Source organism: Panthera tigris, chromosome D1 (assembly GCF_018350195.1).
Source record: "Panthera tigris isolate Pti1 chromosome D1, P.tigris_Pti1_mat1.1, whole genome shotgun sequence".
NCBI classification, from domain to species: Eukaryota; Metazoa; Chordata; class Mammalia; order Carnivora; family Felidae; genus Panthera; species Panthera tigris.
In genome coordinates this window covers 106,622,312-106,639,587 of record NC_056669.1, presented here as the reverse complement: position 1 = coordinate 106,639,587, position 17,276 = coordinate 106,622,312, and the positions used below count along the sequence as shown (strand labels likewise).

The 17,276-nt window shown below is 55.7% G+C and overlaps 1 protein-coding gene across 1 annotated transcript; it reads right to left on the bottom strand.

Annotated features, from left to right (window-relative positions):
• Positions 1–1,519: 1,519 nt before the first annotated feature.
• Positions 1,520–15,378, bottom strand: STIP1 (stress induced phosphoprotein 1). The gene is made up of 14 exons (XM_042958550.1): positions 15,276–15,378; positions 11,843–12,052; positions 11,212–11,353; positions 9,567–9,708; positions 8,436–8,604; positions 7,147–7,273; positions 6,955–7,057; positions 6,571–6,691; positions 5,801–5,897; positions 5,320–5,444; positions 3,089–3,125; positions 2,796–2,899; positions 2,417–2,589; positions 1,520–2,009 (listed from the first exon to the last, which is right to left on the bottom strand). The coding sequence occupies exons 1-14, from the start codon at positions 15,282–15,284 to the stop codon at positions 1,937–1,939; spliced, it is 1,632 nt and encodes a 543-aa protein (XP_042814484.1). The 5' UTR covers positions 15,285–15,378; the 3' UTR covers positions 1,520–1,936.
• Positions 15,379–17,276: the final 1,898 nt, after the last annotated feature.

Sequence of the window (17,276 nt, the reverse complement as noted above, 5' to 3'; positions counted from 1 at the left end):
ATCCGAAGCAGGCTCTAGGCTCTCAGCTGTCAGCACACAGCCCGATGCGGGGCTCGAACCCACGAACCGCGAGATCACGACCTGAGCCAAAGTCGGACACGGGATGTAAGCTTTAGGCCTTGTGCTCACTGCTGGCTCCTGGCAGGAATGGAGCCTTTCTGGAGAGAATGGGTTTGGGGCCGGAGGGAACAGAGCCTCTGGTCAGTAGCGCCGGAGTGCAGCAGGGCGCCCGCGGAGATGAGGCCCTTCTGAACTTGCCACCCAGATGGAGGAGGGGGCCTGCCGGAGATTCCCAGGGGAAGGCCAGTGTATGCAAAGTCAAGGCAGCAGGAAGTGCAGCCGGCTGCTGGCCTCAGCAGCTTCCTAGCTCAGAAAGCTGCTCCGTTGGAGCAAATGAGGAAGTTTCACTCCCACCCTAGTCCAAGGTTTTAGAGTTTGCTGCAATCACGTTCAAGTGGAATGAAAAGCCTACTCGAAGTTTGGTTGAGAGCAGTGAGGTCTTTTTTGTGTGTGTGGTTGCCAAATGATCCTTTATTGAAGGATCTTCCTTCGTAGTTCTCAACTAGCTGGGCATCCCACCCCTGCTGACGTCATCTATGGTGTCACGAGGCCCTCGACATGGCCGCTCCCACGGGGCAGTCTCCAGGATCTCAACGGTTCCATTGAGTTCTCTAGGTAAAGGCTGGTGCCGTATGCTGGGCACTGTTGACAAGCTCATTGAAAGTGAGTATTCTGACTATGCTTCAGGTCTTCCTGGTCTCCTGGCAGTTCCCTGGGGGCTCTGATCAGGGCAGCGGCAGAAGGTACGCCCTGGATCAGGGGCCTGTCCCCAACAGTTTTACTGTCCTCCTCAGGCCCTTCCAATCACTGGCTGCCTCAGCAACGTCATCGCTGTTTTTCGTGACAGCGGGGCCAACTGACAGCAGGCCGGGGTGGATGTGGTATCCCCAGCGGGCACATCGGGAGGATTTTGATCTCACTGGGGTTGAACTTGAGGCAGCATGGCAGAAGTGGCTGGTGCGGGATGAAACCCGATCTGGAGAAAGGTGCACGGGGGCCTCCTCTGAGCAAAGAGCCAGAAGTGAGAGCGGGGAGTTCTCTCAAAACGCAAACACAGAGCAGCTGAGATTGGGTCTCCCAAGAAGGTGGTCCAAAGACTCTCATACCGGGAAACATTTTTTGCTCTTGCCCGGGAGCCGGTGTTCTCTCCATCCAGCTGGTTTCTGGCGGAGATTAGAGGGTGAAGAGCGAAACAGCACAGGAAATTACCCGAACCTCTGGAGTTTGGTGCCCTTCTGGATAGGGAAGCACCCCACCCCCCAACCCTTTCAGCTGGCGTGGGGCGACAGCGCCACCTAGTGACCGAAGCACGGAGGTCACCCAGGGCAGCCCCATTACAAAGAGGCTCTGGTCCCCAGTCAACTCACACTCCCACCTCTCCCGCACTCCAGGTGGGAACCCTGCGGGACCTCGGCCTCAAAGTCATTTAGCAAAACAAAATTACAAGGACGTAACAACGTATAACCACGCCCGACTGGCTTGTTTTATTGGAGAAGGGCACGTGGAGTTAACAACGTGAAGACAGTTGGGAGCTGAGGTCGGGAAGAACACCCTCCCCTCCCCGTACGTGCCCACTGCCCCAAATAAAAAATAACCAACTATGGGAGAGCAGCCGAGACAGCGACTGAGGGCGGGGAAGGGAACACGGAACCCGAGGGCGGCAGAAGAGACCATGCGTGTGCTGGGAGGGCCCAGAGGCAGCGGCGGTGCGAGTAACTTGAGTACGAGTCTCTGTGTCTTCCACGTGGGTCTATATAAATATAGAGACAGAAGTCGTTCGCTCTCCCCTGCTCTCCCCTCTGCTCGGCGCGGCTGGCCGCGGTCCCGGCTCCTCTTTCCACACGAGGGCGAAGGGAAGGGGATGATGAGGAAGTCATCACCGAATTGCGATCAGACCCACATCCATCAGCTTCTGGATCTTCTGTGCTATTACAGGATTCTTTAAGTGTCTGATGGGGAAAAAAAAGCCAAGTTAGGTGAAATGAGACTTGACCTGAAAAGGGCTTTCTGCTCTCGAAGCCACCCCCATGCGACCCCCCCGAAAGGCGCCAACAGGAGGCGGCTGAAGGGTCTCCGGAGAGCGCCGTTCTGTGAAGGCCCGGGCCCCGCCCGGCAGGAGCCCACGGACACAGCTTTCAGCGAGGCCGCCCCGTCTTCCCGCCAGACGGCTCCAGCTACCGTGGCCGACGCAGCAAGGAGGCCCTTTGGGCTCCCCGCCAACGGCCCCGCCGCCTTTTCGACGGAAGAGAACACACGGCGGCCGCTCGCCCGGACCGATCGCATCCCTACCCACCTTGTGCGGCCGCACCTCTCTCCACCTCGTCCCCCGGGGCCACCTCCGCCCCCCTCTACTTACTCGCTGAGCGCCTGGGGGTCCTTCTGCATCTGTTCCAGGATGAGCCGCATGGCCGGGTCACTCATGATCTGCTGCACCTCGGGGTCGGCCATGGCCCGTCGCTTCACGTCCTCGGGGCTGTCGTGCCGGTTGTACTGGGCCATCATACAGCGCTGGTACCCGTCTGCCGCCTCCTGCATCCCAGCAAAGCCAACAGGGGAGGGCGTTAGCACTAACCGGGTCACCGTCTCGGCCCAAACACAGGGAACGGAGAAGCGGGAAGTCAGAGAGAAGCGGGCAAGAGGAAAGAGTCGGCGAAGAAGCACCGAGACGACCCGGAGGAGGACCGGAGGCAGGGGAGAGACTCCCCCCGACCCCCGGAGGCCAGAGGCAGCCTCACCTTACAGTTGGAGTCCAGATCTAAGGCCTTCTGGTAGACGTCCATGGCTTTCGTGTAGTCCTTCATCGCTTCCAGGGCAGCCGCTTTCCGCGTGTACCCCTTGACTGCGGACAGAGACGGGAGCGGTGAGGCGTTTTCCGGAACGCGGCTCCAAGGGGCACCACTCCCACCCTGTCATGCGAACACCAACATCCTTCCCCCCACCCCGCTGGCGCCGCTAGCTCCTGCCGCAGGCCCCTCTCTCGCTCTCTGGGCCACGTCCAGGGACGGAGAGGGAGCGGGAAAGCACTTACTGAAGGTCGGCTCTAGCTGGATGCATTCCTCACAGTCCTGGGCAGGAGAGGAAAGGAGAAAATTAGGCTCATTCCTTCAGATAAACTACTCGAAAGCAGAACGATCAACAGAACTCTTCGCCTGGCCCCACGACAGCGTTCTTTCGCATCCGGCACTTCTGTTAACCCGGGCATCTGGGCCGTCCCACAGACGGCCCAGCCGAGGCGGCTGGGAGAGCAAGTCAAGCAGAACCACGAGGGACGGCCATTCCACACTATGGACCGCCGACCCCACCTAAGGCGAGTGGCCTAGACTCTTCAAAAGGCTGAGGTTATGGGAAAAAATGCAAAAAGTGGGCAAAGTTCTCGTTTGAGGAACTGAAAAGGACGTGACAACCAGAGGAAACACACAACCTGGACACGGGCAGCTTTCAAGGGGATTTGGGGGGAAATCTGAGCAGAGGACCGCAGCAGATGGCCCTCGGGCCTCCATTCCACGACCAGGCGGTGCGACTGACACTGTGACTGGAAGGGAAGAATCCTTTCGGGAAAAGCACTCAGGAGCGCAGAGTGCCAAAACCTAGCCTACTTCTTTTCGCAGATGGTTCCACAAAAACGCATCCCTACTTCTTGCCAAAAGAGGTGGAGGGCACACAGACGTTCTGGCTATTTCTGTTTGAAGTACCTACAAGGTGGAAAATCCCAGCGAAAAGAATGCAATGCGGTAGAGTTTCAACACCCCGGCCCGCTTGCAACTATTCCAGCCAAAAGCTAGATCAGAAATGGTTCCGTTCACTGTTTCCCTTTGTGTAGCTGGGGGAGGACGTGCTCTTCCTCACAGGCAACCGCCGAGGTTCTGCACTTCGCAAACCAACCTGTTTTTGACGTTGCCCTTGTACCCACACGGGTGACCTTTCGAAGCCAGGCACAGGCCCAGAAGTTAGTGGCCTCAAAAAACAAAACCCGTGTGTGTCTCTAGATGGGTCACGTTTTGTCACCTTCCCAGAAGATGGTCCGGGGATGGACCACACTTTAAAAATCGTCTAGCCTCCCTCTCTCTGCCCCTCCCCCACTCACACTCGTCTCTCTCAAAAATAAACACTTAAAAAAAAGGAGGAGGGGGCCTGGGTGGCTCCGTTGGTTGGGCCTCCTTAGTTGGCTCAGAGGTCATGATCTCGCGGTCCGTGAGTTCAAGCCCCGCGTCGGGCTCTGTGCTCACAGCTCGGAGCTTGGGGCCCACTTCGGATTCCGTGTCTCTTTTCTCTCTGCCCCTCCCCTGCTCGCGCGCCGTCTCTTGCAAAAATAAACATAAAAAACATTCAAAGTCATCTAGAGAACAGTTTAGAAATCGCTAACAGAGGCACAGAGCAGGTCATGTTCAAGAGAGCCACGAAGATTTCCTTCCCAGCGTCGACATGATCACGCGAGACCATACTCAATATGCCCGAGAACAGCAGAGCTGCTAAGGGAGCTAATCAAAAAAGGACCAAAGATGGCGAAGCTTCTGCGGGAAACGATGCCACGGTTCTTCAGTATAAACGCACACATAATTACAGGCAGACAGACACTGTGCTGCCCCAGGATGCAGCACCACCGCTGGGAGAGGATGCCTAGAAGATCAGAAAGCGGGGTACCTGTGCGAGGTAACAGTACTCAGCCTTCAGGAGAAAGGAAACACGGACACCTGCTACAGCACGACGCTCAGGGAAATGAGCCACACACGAAAGAACAAATACTGGATGGTTCTACTTACAGGAGGTCCCTAGAGGGGTCACATTCAGAGAGCCAGAGAGCGGAATGGTAGCCGCCAGGGGTCGGGGGAGTGGGAGTTAGTGTTCAAAGGGTGCACTTTCAGTTTGGGAAGATGGAAAGGTTCTCGATGAGGAAGGCTGTGATGGGTGCACAACAATGGGAATGGACTTGACCCCAATGAACTGAACATGTAAAGTGTTTAAAAAAAAAAAAAAAAGGGAGAGGGGGGAGGGGAAGCGATGGGGAAGAAAAAGAATCCATCATCGGCGAAGAAGGAAACGGATCCACGTTTCCAAATATTCCCAACCACACTAACTACTGATGGGCCAGGACTGAGCCAGCATTTTACAAACCTCACACGCACGGCACCATCCCTCTGACTCTAAGATCAAAGTAAGAACATCAAAAAGACGTTGACGACGCGAAAAGAGAAAAAACAACGTTCCTCACGCACAGATTCGCTGCCGTAACAGGCACTGCACACTCCCCGATGTGCCCACCTTGAGTGCCAGCTGAAACTCCAGGAGTTTGGTGTAGCAGGCGGCTCGATTGCTGTACAATTTGGCATCTTTTGGGTTCCGTTTGATGGCTTCCGTGTAATGCTTCATGGCCTGGGGATAATCCCCTGGGTAAGGAAAGAAGAAACTTTTTTAGAAAGCAAAAAGCCACCCTCCTCCCCCACCGAGGGCATTTAGCTTGCAGCCCGCCAAGGCACAGAGAACACGTCTGCATCACTCATCACTCATCCAGAAGCTGTCACCTGAGCTGGAATGTACCTTTATTGTTTATTTTTGCACAGTGACAGAGCGCAAGTGGGAAGGGACAGAGAGAGGGAGCGACAGAATCCGAAGCAGACTCCAGGCTCTGAGCTATCAGCACAGAGCCTGATGCGGGGCTTGAACTCACGGACTGTGAGATCATGACCTAAGCCAAAGTGGGACGCTTAACCGACTGAGTCACTCAGGCGCCCCTGTAACATACCTTTCTGAAAACATTCGTTGCCTTTGTTCTTTTCCTCCAAGGCCAGGTCGGGGTTTATGTAGGCCAGCCGCTCTTGCTCCTTCAGAATTTTCTCCGCCTAAGAAAAAATAATCCTCGGAGTAATCATTTACACTGTTGTAAACCTAAACATTGGACTAAAATAAGGGTCTGATTCAGATTTTGATTTTCAGAAAGTACCGTCAGCAACATTTTAGTTTTTGTTCAGAGCATGCAACTCTTCATCATCTTGGGGCTGGGAGTCCGAGCCCAGGTTAGGTAAAGAGCTTACTTACTTAAAAACAAAAGAATTACACCTTCCTCATCATGAAAACACACAGTGAACCGATGAGCAGTACTGACATATGCTTGGTACAAGATTAAGCGTGAATACGAGGATGTGAATATGAGGCATGTGTTAACAGCACAATTCACTTCCTGACCCGTCTTTCTGTGAATAAAAATCGACCCCACTTCATAATTTAGGACAACTGGCATGATAACACAACGCTTTGTGTAAAATAAAAAATAAATCTTAAGTCACAATAATAACCCTAAGTGCACTGACCTTCAGTAAAAGGTTACGATCTTGGCCGACAAAAAGGACAGCAAAAAAATCGTGGTTATTCCTTACACGTTGTCAAGTGACAAGGACGAGGTATAAAATGACCAAAGACGCGACTTAAAAAAAAATCTTAACGGTTCATTATTAAACGTAATACTACAGTGGATAAGTTAAGAAATACCAGGACCCGTATTCTTTCCCTACCCACCTGTTGGCATTTCTTGAGCACATCCGGGGTTCGATGCTCTGCCAAAGACTTGTTGTAGAAATGGATGGCGTCCTTATACTTTTCCTCTTTGAAGTACGAGTTGCCAATTCGAGCATAAGCTCTAACGAAACAAGCAGAAAAGGAATGTGCTGAGAGCAAAGCAGAGACAAGGGCAGCTCCTGGAGAGAAGCCCCCCGCCCCCACCCCGCTCGGACACCACACCCTCCAAACACCTCTTGTCTGGACGCCCGTGGCCTCCTGTCCAGCCCACGGCTTACAGAGCAGGCTGTGTGGCCAGCCACCCTCCTCCCCACGCAGGAAAACTTAGGTCTTGGACATCGACCCCTCCACCCCACTCGAGGTACCGCCGAAGGTCGCGCGTACTTGGCAATCTGTCGATAGTCTTCTCGGTTTTCTCGCCCCACTTCGATGGCCTTCTCACAGAGCTCCCGGCATTTACTGTAGTCGCCCTTCTCGAAGTACACGGCTGCCGGGCAGGATGGTTAACGAAGAGTCAACCCGTGTCCCTCCCCGGGACCGCCCGACAACGAACTCACCCCTCGGCCTGGGCCTCACCTGCTTGATTGGTCATGTAAGTCATGTTGGTGGGGTCCAGGTCCTTGGCTCTGTCGTAGTGCTTCAAGGCCGTGTCAAAGTCTTTCTTCTTGTAGGCCTCGTTCCCCAACTCTTTTTCTTTCAGCGCCTAGATGAGGTGTGGAAGGAGCACTGAGCAAACCGAATGGAGGCGGCAAAGAGCTTGCAACCCGTCACGGGCCGAGCAGCGCGCACGACTAGCCTTGCGTGCGGGAGCACGGTCCCCGCGCTGCGGCCACTTCTCAGCCAGCTGCAGGATTAAAGGCAGAGGGCTGTTAGAACGCGACGCTAATGGGGTGCTTGGGTGGCTCAGGTCATGATCTCGCAGTTTGTGAGTTTGAGCCCCGCGTGGGGCTCTGTGCTGACAGCTCAGAGCCTGGAGCCTGCTTCGGATTCTGTGTCTCCCTCTCAATAATAAACATTAAAAAAAAAAAAAAGAAAAAGAATGGGATGCTAAGGTCTCACCTCTGCCTCCTCGAAAACTCCCCCTTTTCTATCTACTCTCCTGGACTTGGTCAGAAAATAAAGAGCTTTTTCAGGGGAGAGAAAATCCCTCTGACCTGAAGCAAGTTGGGAGAGAACAGCAGTTTTCTACCCGGTTTGACCACGGGAGGCCGTGGCAAGTCCCGTTTCCGTGAGGCGGCCACCTCGGGGGCTCTGTGGTCAGAGCGGCAGAGGGAGGGGTCGGGGATGCTGACAAGGGTCTGTCCCCAGGGCACGAGTCTCAGCACAGCGCTTCACCGCCCACACCACAGGGCCAGCTTCCAACTTCGAGACACCCCGAACAACCGACGCTTACTCATGTGAAAGCGCTTAATTTGGCAACAATCTGTTGTTCCTGATAAGAAAGGAAATAAAATCACCGAAGCACACGCCTCCTGCTCTGGCAGCCAGTGTCGCTAAGTGGACAACTTTCAACTACACGCCACGTCCAACCAGAAAACAGACGCCTGAGAACGCGCGTAGACGACATCCTTCTGGGTCACAGCAAGGACAAGGGTCACCCAGAACCTGCCCGGCTTGCCCTGACCCACACCCACGCTGGTGGCACGGGCGCAGCTCCGGGGACCTCGGAAGGGCAGCTCGTGCAGCCACAGGTCCCACGCGCGCCGTTCTTGTGAAATCGCTCAGAAAGGGAAGCGTTTCACACGCCGACCGCTCCGACGGAAAACAGTGACCCAGCGCTCAACGACGACCGCCGCCCCCGCGTCCCGGACGTCCTGCGGACAACGCTGTCCGAAACGTGCGAGAGGAAGGAGGAAAAACGAGACCTGCTTCTTATTCTCCGGAAGATCTTCTTCCATCGGCTCTGGCTTGGTGTCCTTCTTGGGAGGCGGCGGAGGAGGCGGCGCGGCCACTTCCTCGTCCTCATCCATGCTGCCCAGGTCGACCCCCAGCAGGACGCTGAGCGTCGTCATGATCCGGGGATCCTGCAGTTTCCTAGCAGTGGTTTAAAAAAAAAGAGAAAAGAAAAGAAAAGCACGATGATTTATTATTTCTCCTCACAACTGATTTTAATATTAGGTTTTCAAGTAAGAATTCAGTGGAATAACTCTCATCACTCCTCTGGAAAGTGTTTTTCTTTTTAAGTTTATTCGAAAGAGAGAGACAGAAGGCGCACAGGTGTGTGCAGGGGAGAGACACACAGGGAGAGAAAAACCCAAGCAGGCTCCGTGCCCGTCAGCACAGAGCCCGAGGCGGGGCTCGAACGCACGATGCCGGGATCACGTACCTGAGCTGAAGTCAAGTCAGACGCCTGAGTCACCCAGGCAGCCCTGTCCACAACGGAGCTTAAACCCACATTTGCCACTAAACCTCAGATTACCGTGTCAGAGAGCTGCTCACCCACAGAAAAAACTGCGAGATTCTGCACCAGCCATGAGGTACCACCGGGGAACACTCGACCCTTCAAAAATCCATTCCCGATGAGCTAACAGATGTCAAATTTACTTCTCGAAGCCAGGAGACACAAAGAGGGACGGGATCTCAGGACTCAGAGATTCAGAGTCACGAATACCAGCATGACTAAGAGACGCGTCTTTACGCCTGACACACTCTTCCACCATGACCTTCACTGCAACATCCCAGGAGACGGCGTCTGATATGTATGGAAAGGATAGACTTGGCGCCAGATCAGAATTATGGGAGAGCAGCAGAGAGCCACTTGAAGGTTAGGAATGAAGATTCCAAATTATTCCGACACGTGTCCTCTTTAACCCTTTCCAGAAAGACAAACCAACAAATACCTACCGCTCACTGGAGAAAAACAAAGGCAGAAACCCTGCTGTCTGAGGAACACCTCTACACACACACACACACACACACACACACACACAGGATCCCAGAAAAGAAGTACCACGTTCACACCCATTTCCAGAGACAACGGTGCTGCCTCAACTTACGTGCCCAGGTCGGACGGTTTGCTTCTCAGTTGTTCTATCAGTTCCCGGTAGGTAGGATCAGCGAGCAGTGTCCTCGTCCTCGGGTCGCTCTCCAACTTCTGGTACAGATTGGGCATGTTGAAAGGGTTCATGAACTTCCTCTCTGTTCCGAACAAAGGAAAGCATATGACGAGAAGTCAGTTCGCTTGAGTTTTATGCCCCCTAGCCCACCAGACATTTGGAGGGAGCCTCAAAGTTAATCCCATTAAAAAAATTTCAAGGTGTGTTTTGGGGCGCCTGGGTGGCTCGGTCGGTTAAGCATCCAACTTCGGCTCAGGTTGCGATCCCACGGTTCGTGGGTTTGAGCCCCACATTGGGCTCTGTGCTGACAGCTCAGAACCTGGAGCCTGCTTCGGATTCTGTGTCTCCCTCTCTCTCAAAAAGTAAACATTAAGGGGAAAAAAAAAAGTGTGTTTTGTTTCTGAGACAGAGAGAGAGGTGGGGGAGGGGCAGAGGGAGGGGGGAGGGGGGAGGGGGGGAGAGGGGGAGAGGGGGAGAGGGAGAGAGGGAGAGAGGGAGAGAGAGGGAGAGGAGAGAGAGAAAGAGAGAGAGGGAGAGGGGGAGAGGGGAGAGAAAGAGAGGGAGAGGGGGGAGAGAGGGGGAGAGGGGGAGAGGGGGAGAGGGGGAGAGGGGGAGAGGGGGAGAGGGGGAGAGGGGAGGGAGGGAGGGAGGGAGGGAGGGAGGGGAGGGAGAGAGAGGGGGGGGGAGAGGGGGGAGAGGGGGGAGAGGGGGGAGAGAGAGGGGGAGAGAGAGAGGGGGAGAGAGAGAGGGGGAGAGAGAGGGGGAGAGAGAGGGGGGAGAGAGAGGGGGAGAGAGGGGGAGAGAGAGGGGGAGAGAGAGGGGGAGAGAGAGGGGGAGGGGAGAGAGGGGGAGGGGGAGAGGGAGAGAGAGAGAGAGAGGGAGAGAGAGAGAGAGAGAGGGAGAGAGAGGGAGAGAGGGAGAGAGAGAGGGGGAGAGAGAGGGAGGGAGGGAGGGAGGGAGAGAGAGAGAGGGAGAGAGGGAGAGAGGGAGGGAGGGAGGGAGAGAGAGAGGGAGGGAGGGAGGGAGGGAGAGAGAGAGAGGGAGGGAGAGAGGGAGGGAGAGAGGGAGGGAGAGAGGGAGGGAGGGAGGGAGGGAGAGACAGAGGGAGAGACAGAGAGAGAGAGACAGAAAGAGACAGAGAGAGAGACAGAGAGAGACAGAGAGAGAGAGAGAGAATATGAATCCCCAGCAGGCTCCATGCTGCCCATGCAGAAACCCAACACCGGGCTCAAACCGTGAGACCACGACCTGAGTGGAGATCAAGAGTTAGACTTTTTTTTTTTTTAGCATTTACTTATAATCGAGAGACAAAGAGAGAGCATGAACATGGGAGAGAGAGACAGAGGAGGAGACACAGAATCCAAAGCAGGCTCCAGGCTCCGAGCTGTCGGCACAGGGCCCGCCACGGGGCTTGAACCCACAAACCTCAAGATCATGACCCGAGCCGAAGTCGGACAACTCAACTGAGCCACCCAGGGGCCCTGAGAGTCAGATGTTTTACTGGGCCGCCCAGGTGCCCCGAAGTTAGTCCCATTTAAAAAAAGAAAGAAAGAAAGAAAGAAACCAACAGTGTACTGGGGCCTACCTGCCAACCGGGCCTCCATATTCTGTAAGCCCTCTTTGAGCTGAGGATTATTTGCTTCATGTTTTAAACCCTCTTCATAGGTTCTCTTGGCTTCTTCAAATCGGTTTAAGAACTCAAGAGCTGCTGCTTTTCGCGAATATCCCTTAAACCAAAAAGAAAGAACACGACAAAATAAAGAACACCTGGAAGTCCAGAAGACGAACTCCAAAGAAGCTATTTTACGCTCCCTGGGACAAAATGGATATTCACGTGAAGGCCGAAGGAAAACAGGAGGAGAAGCACGTGACGCCAAGACTGAAAACCGTAAGGATCCGGCCACCTCTCAAAGACGCTCACCCGCCCCACCTCGATTCATCTTCCGACCCGGGGTCGTCCTCTCCTCCGGTGGCATTTTCTTTCTCAGCAGCGCCAGAGATCAGACCTGCCTTCACTACCGACGGCACCTCGGACGCGACAAGTGCCACGACTCCGAGGAGCATCCTCCGACCGGGAGGACAGCGGAGGGGCGATACGCCACGCAGCCTACCGGGACGGGCGGCCAGCCGGGTCGGGAGGGCCCAGTATTCGAAAAGGGCACGGCAAGGAGGCATTTCTGGGAAGCGTCAAGAGCCCCAGTCCGCCCACGGCTTACCTTGCCCCAGTCGGGCTTCAGGTCCACGGTTCTGCACCCATCCTCATAAGCCTTCTGGTAGTCACCTTTCTTGGCGTAGGCCGCTGAGCGATTGCTGTAGAGCACGTGGTTCTGGGGATCCAACTTGATGGCCTCAGAGTAGCACCGTAACGCATCATCGATGTTGCCGGCACTCAGGGCCTTATTGCCCTTCTCTTTCAGCTCGTTCACCTGAGGAAAAAAAGGAACCCATGTAGTTTCTTCCGTAACGCGCTGTTTTTCCACGTTTTTCCTAGTTCTTGAGACAACGTGCGTGTGCAAGCGGGAGAGGGGCAGAGGACCCGAAGCAGGCTCCATGCTGACAGCAGTGAGCCCGATGTGGGGCTTGAACTCACGGACTGCAAGATCATGACTTGAGCCGAAGTCGGACCCTCAACCGACTGAGCCACCCAGGTGCGCCGGTCCCAATTTTTTTTTAACGTTTTATTTATTTTTGAGACAGAGAGAGACAGAGCATGAACGGGGGAGGGGCAGAGAGAGAGGGAGACACAGAACCGGAAGCAGGCTCCAGGCTCCGAGCCATCAGCCCAGAGCCCGACGCGGGGCTCGAACTCACGGACCGCGAGATCGTGACCCGAGCTGAAGTCGGACGCTCAACCGACTGAGCCACCCAGGCGCCCCATCCGGTCCCAATTTTTTAAGCGACACTCATACTTCGGTTGTCAACAAAAAAGTTACTTTACACCCCGAGAGAAAGAAAGCGTGCGTGAATTCATTTGCCATCTCCCACACCTTCGGGTGGGGCCAACAAGAAAAGTAAGTAACCAGGAAAAGCAGGCTGACGCCTCGCTCTCCGCTGGCTCCAGTTCAGAGGAACGCGAGGCAGCCACTGTTTTCTCCAAGCCTCCACCTGGGGCTGACGAAGCCACTCTCTAGAACACACTCATGAGCTCCTTTCGTGGAAAAAGAAATTCACTGGCCACGGGAACGCCAAGGAGCCCAAACGGTAAACCGAACACAGGCCTAGTGGCCTAGTCGGTCACTCCTCGCGGAAGAGACCACGGCGAAGGGAGGAGCAGGAGTGGGCAGGGACACAGGCCCCCCAGCGAGCGACCTGAAGGCTTCGCGATGGCTTCTTGGGAGCCTCAAGATGCTTACCCGTAATCAGGAAGAATCTATTTCCGTGCCCAGGTGGGGTCACCCATCACAACGTGGTAGAGCTAACTCCCAGATCAGTCTTTGCCGCATGTAATTATTACTATAAAAGATACGCAAGACAATAACAACCTACTTGTGGTTTAATCCCCTACCCTCTCCAACGTTCAGAACGTGGTCCTGATTATAGGGCTTCTCCTAACACCATTCTCTCTCCAGATCGATCATCCAGCTGTGAGCTGGCACGGACTGATGCAAGAAAGAAGTGTTAAGGGAAACACTTCTGGAGCCTCGGGACAAACCAGTTGGGAACTTCCCTCCATCAACCAGGGATGTGGGAGAGACGGCCTTGAAAAAGAAAAAGCCGGCAAACAGGGCCAAATCTTAGCAAGGGATAAAAACCTTCGAACCCGGGAAGGAGACCAGAAAGCAAAAACTTAAAAAACTAGTATCAAGCGGCAGCTGAGAACGGCGCCGTGGACTTCTTGTCTCTCCCACAAAACCCCCGTTTCCACACGGAGTGCTGACCAGCAGTAGGTCAGGAAATCAAGCCTGCAGGTGGTGACCAGCACTTTAAAAGATCAAGTAGGATAGAAAATACCAGCACACCAGGCACATGATGGCAAATGCCATCATGCTAAATAAACGCGCTACACGGTTGCAGGTCCACACTGGGTCTCGGGTAAAAGGTGTATTAATTACCCTGGGATTTATCTGAAAAGCGCGAAGCTTAAAACATCAAAACATGAAAAACTGGACACTCCAATCCCTCCACCTTGGATTATTTCCTAAAACTGAAATCCAGATCTCCAAGCTGGAGATGAAAACCAAAGGCAGAGGCGTCGCATGTCCAACCGGCCCAGGAGAGCAGGTCCTGACACACAGAGGTGAACCGCCAGGCTGCCTGCACCACAATCACCAAGTTGCCGTCCTGACTTCACTCGTTCATTCACTGTCTGCCCCCACGTATGTGTTTTAGCTCCATCTACTCTATCTACAACGGGTGGTGCGATTTTAAAAAGTTTGTTTTTTTTTTTCCTATTTTGATAACTGAGAGACAAACCCCTTCCATTGAAGAGCGATGTGCTTCTCATTCCAGAACTCATTTTCTTGTCCGTACCTCAGTCTGTTTAATCCCAGATGCAACTGTACTATCCCAAGTGAGCAAAAACTTTTTAACCCCTCCACTTCCACTCTTTCTTAATTTACCAAACAGGCTCCAGATCTGGTTCATCGTTACGCTTCCACCGACAAAGTTTCCGACTGAATAAAATCTCTCCAGGCTTTTCACAACCTGCGGGCTGCGGAGGATACAATTAAGCCACCGACAAGCAACCAGCAGCGGTTGCAAACTCGGTCCCCTAAAAATGAGCCGAGACAAATAACTTACTTCTGGCTGCTTAATCTACACAGCCTACTACACGACATTTTCTACAGCGACCAATTCCTCCTTGGGTAACCAGAAACCAACTCTCCAGAAAGATCAGCCTTCAGCTACTCTCGAATCACACACACACCCCAAAACAGAAAAAAAAAGAACGGGAGGAGCCTCATATCTCTCTGCAAGACGCTGCTAGACCTGGACTGGTTCTACGGACTTTCGCCGCACCGTCCCTTTCCTGCACCAGGCAGATAAATCGGCCCGCTTACTCTTCAAACCTTCCATCAACGCTCTTCCAGCCCGGCCTTTCCAGATGCAGGAAAGTAGGATGTGCTGCCTGGCTACTTCCAGTGTATTTCCGTCCCCGCTCCCTGCATCCCTCCAAGTTAACTGTGACCAAGTCCGGGTGGCTTCTCCGTCGGCAATCCCCGCTCTCCCGGGTGGCGCATTCCCTGGCGTGGACCCGGTCCCTCCCGCCGGTTCCGAAGCCCCCCGCCCACCTCCATCCCTCCCAGCGCCGCCCTACCCACCACCCCACCCCCCCCCACCCCCGCCGCCGGCTCAGTCCAGGGCCACCTCCCGGGAGGCCTCCGGGGCCCAGCCACGGCCTCTCTTCCCGCCGCGGGCCCGACTTAGAGCCGGACTGTCGCCGTCCCCGGTCCTCCTCGCCGAGCCGGCAGGCGACGGGCGCTGAGTGGACCCCGCGCCCCCGCGGCCCGGGCCTGGCTACACTGCTCACCTCCCGCCCGGTGGGCCGCGGCCCTCACGCCCTCGCCTCCCCAGCTGCTCGCCCGGCCCCAGGCCGCCGCCCCGACCGCCTCGATTAGCGCCCGCCCCGCCGCCGCTCCTCCACTCGCGGCCCGGCCTCGGCCTGTCCCCGAGTGGCCCCGGGGCCTCGGCCCGCCCCTCCCCCTTCACCTGCTCCATAGCCCGGCCCGGAACCCCGTTGAATCGACTCCGTCCGCTCCGCGTTCCCAACCGCACGCGCCGCCTTCTGGAACCTACTAGAAGCTGCCGGGACCCCCGGATCCCGCCCCTTCCTCGCCTGCTCACTGGTCGCGCTCCCGAGGGGGCTTTCTATCCTTCCCTACTATTGGCTTGAAGTCTGGCCCATCATCTTTGTTTCTCTATCATTGGACGCCCGAGAGTAAGCCCTCAGCCCTGCCTCCCCCGCGCCTCCGGATTGGACTCTTCCCGACAAGCCCCGCCCACCCCAGGCTCCACGATTGGAGGGAGGGGCGCCCTTCTGCGACGGGGATTGGTCGCTTGGCCCGCCAATCGTGGCCGCGCTGGCCGCGCCCATTGGTCCTGTTCTTTCTGGAAATTTCCACCTCTCCCATTGGGCTGACGGACTCCGTGAGGGAACCTCCTTCGGGTTAAAAAAAAAAAAGTCGATTGGGCGGAGAGTTGCCGACACTCTGCGGTGATAGGCTTAAACGGCTTCCCTTCAAAAGGCGGGGTTTCACCTCTGCAGGGGTTTATGGGAATCTCAGGACCCCGCGGTTCTCTGCCGCGGTGGCTCTGGCGGCCTGGGGGGAGCGGGGGTGGTCTTCGCGCCGCTTCCCGGCTCCGTGGACTGCGAGTCCGGCCCAGGCGACCCGCTGCTCCCCGGCGACGCAGAGCCCCCGGGTCCCGGCCGGTGGGGGCGACGTCTGGGTCGACCTCGGGAGAGCTCCCGGGCCGTGCCCAGATCCCGCCGTTAGTAGCCGAAGGGTCGAAAACACCGAAGGAGCTGGGACTTGGGTGGGACGGACCCGGGGTCTCACCCTGGGGAGGCCGGGGGGACTCGCTGGATCCCCTCGTGTTAACGGGTCGGACAGTGCGGGGCCGTGGGAGGTGTCCCGTTCATGCAGTAATTTCTTTACCGCTCGGTGAAGGGAGCCATTATTTGAGGACGGGGGGTGGGGGGGAGGGACCAATGACGTCAGTGACGCGCTCGGTCACCTACTGGCGGGCAGTGGCGGCCCCGGGAGGGCCTTTTGCAGCCGAGAGGCAGGGCAACGTGCGAGAGCACCCGGGGCAGCCAAAGGGTTTAGAGCGTGGAGGAGAGAAGCTGGTTTTTCCTCCTGGGCCGGCGTGTGCTTCACGGAACAAAGAAGCCGCACGACAGGTCTGCAGAAGGCTTGGATGAGGGTCTTGGGGCCTGCTGTGTCCTTGTATCCCCCCTTCCGTCCCCAGCGCCGTCCCTGCCCAGGGTTTCAAGTGTCCCCTCTATGGCAATGGCTTGTCTCCACAGCTTCCTCTTTCATCCCAGCTGTCTCTGGTCCGTTCTTAACCTTGCAGCCAAGGTCACTGCAGATCCACACCCCTGGCTTGAAACTCTTGGAGGCTTTAGACTGGGGCTCAGGGCCTGTGTGACCTGGCAGGCCTGCTTTGGCCGCCTCCTTCCCTGCCCTCCCATTTTCAGCAACAGACTCCCGCCCCCTGACATCTCCGTAGGTTAGACTAGGTGGGCTCCTTCACTCCGAGCCTGCCTGCAAACGGTTCCCTCTGCTGGGTTCCCCCTTCCACCAACTGCCTGGTTGATTCCCACGCCCTGCAGGGCCGAGATGGGCTGTCAAGGTTCCTTAACAGTCCGCCTCCAACAAGTAGACTAATTGCTGCCCACTCTCACTCGCTTTCACTGTGGACCATACGTGTGTCCGTTTTTGCACAGAGTCTGGTACATCGTAGGTGTTCATCAACCCATCGGATATCCTTGAATGTGTCAGGTGCGATGGTCCGCTGGAGAAAATGCGGTAAAGAAAGCTGACAAAAATCGCTGTTCTTGTGGCACTCCTTCCAGAATTGTTTTTAATGTCTTCATTTCTTTTTGAGAGAGAGCAGGAGAGGGGTGGAGAGAGAGACAGAATCCAAAGAAGCCTCCAAGCTCTGTCTGAGCTGTCAGCACAGAGCCCGACGCGGGGCTCAAACCCACAA

Coding starts and splice junctions, on each gene's coding strand:
- STIP1 (XM_042958550.1), bottom strand. Junction 8,605..9,566: donor AAACCGTCCGACCTGGGCAC/GTAAGTTGAGGC, acceptor AACCACTGCTAG/GAAACTGCAGGATCCCCGGA. Junction 2,010..2,416: donor GACCCCCAGGCGCTCAGCGA/GTAAGTAGAGGG, acceptor TTTCCCCATCAG/ACACTTAAAGAATCCTGTAA.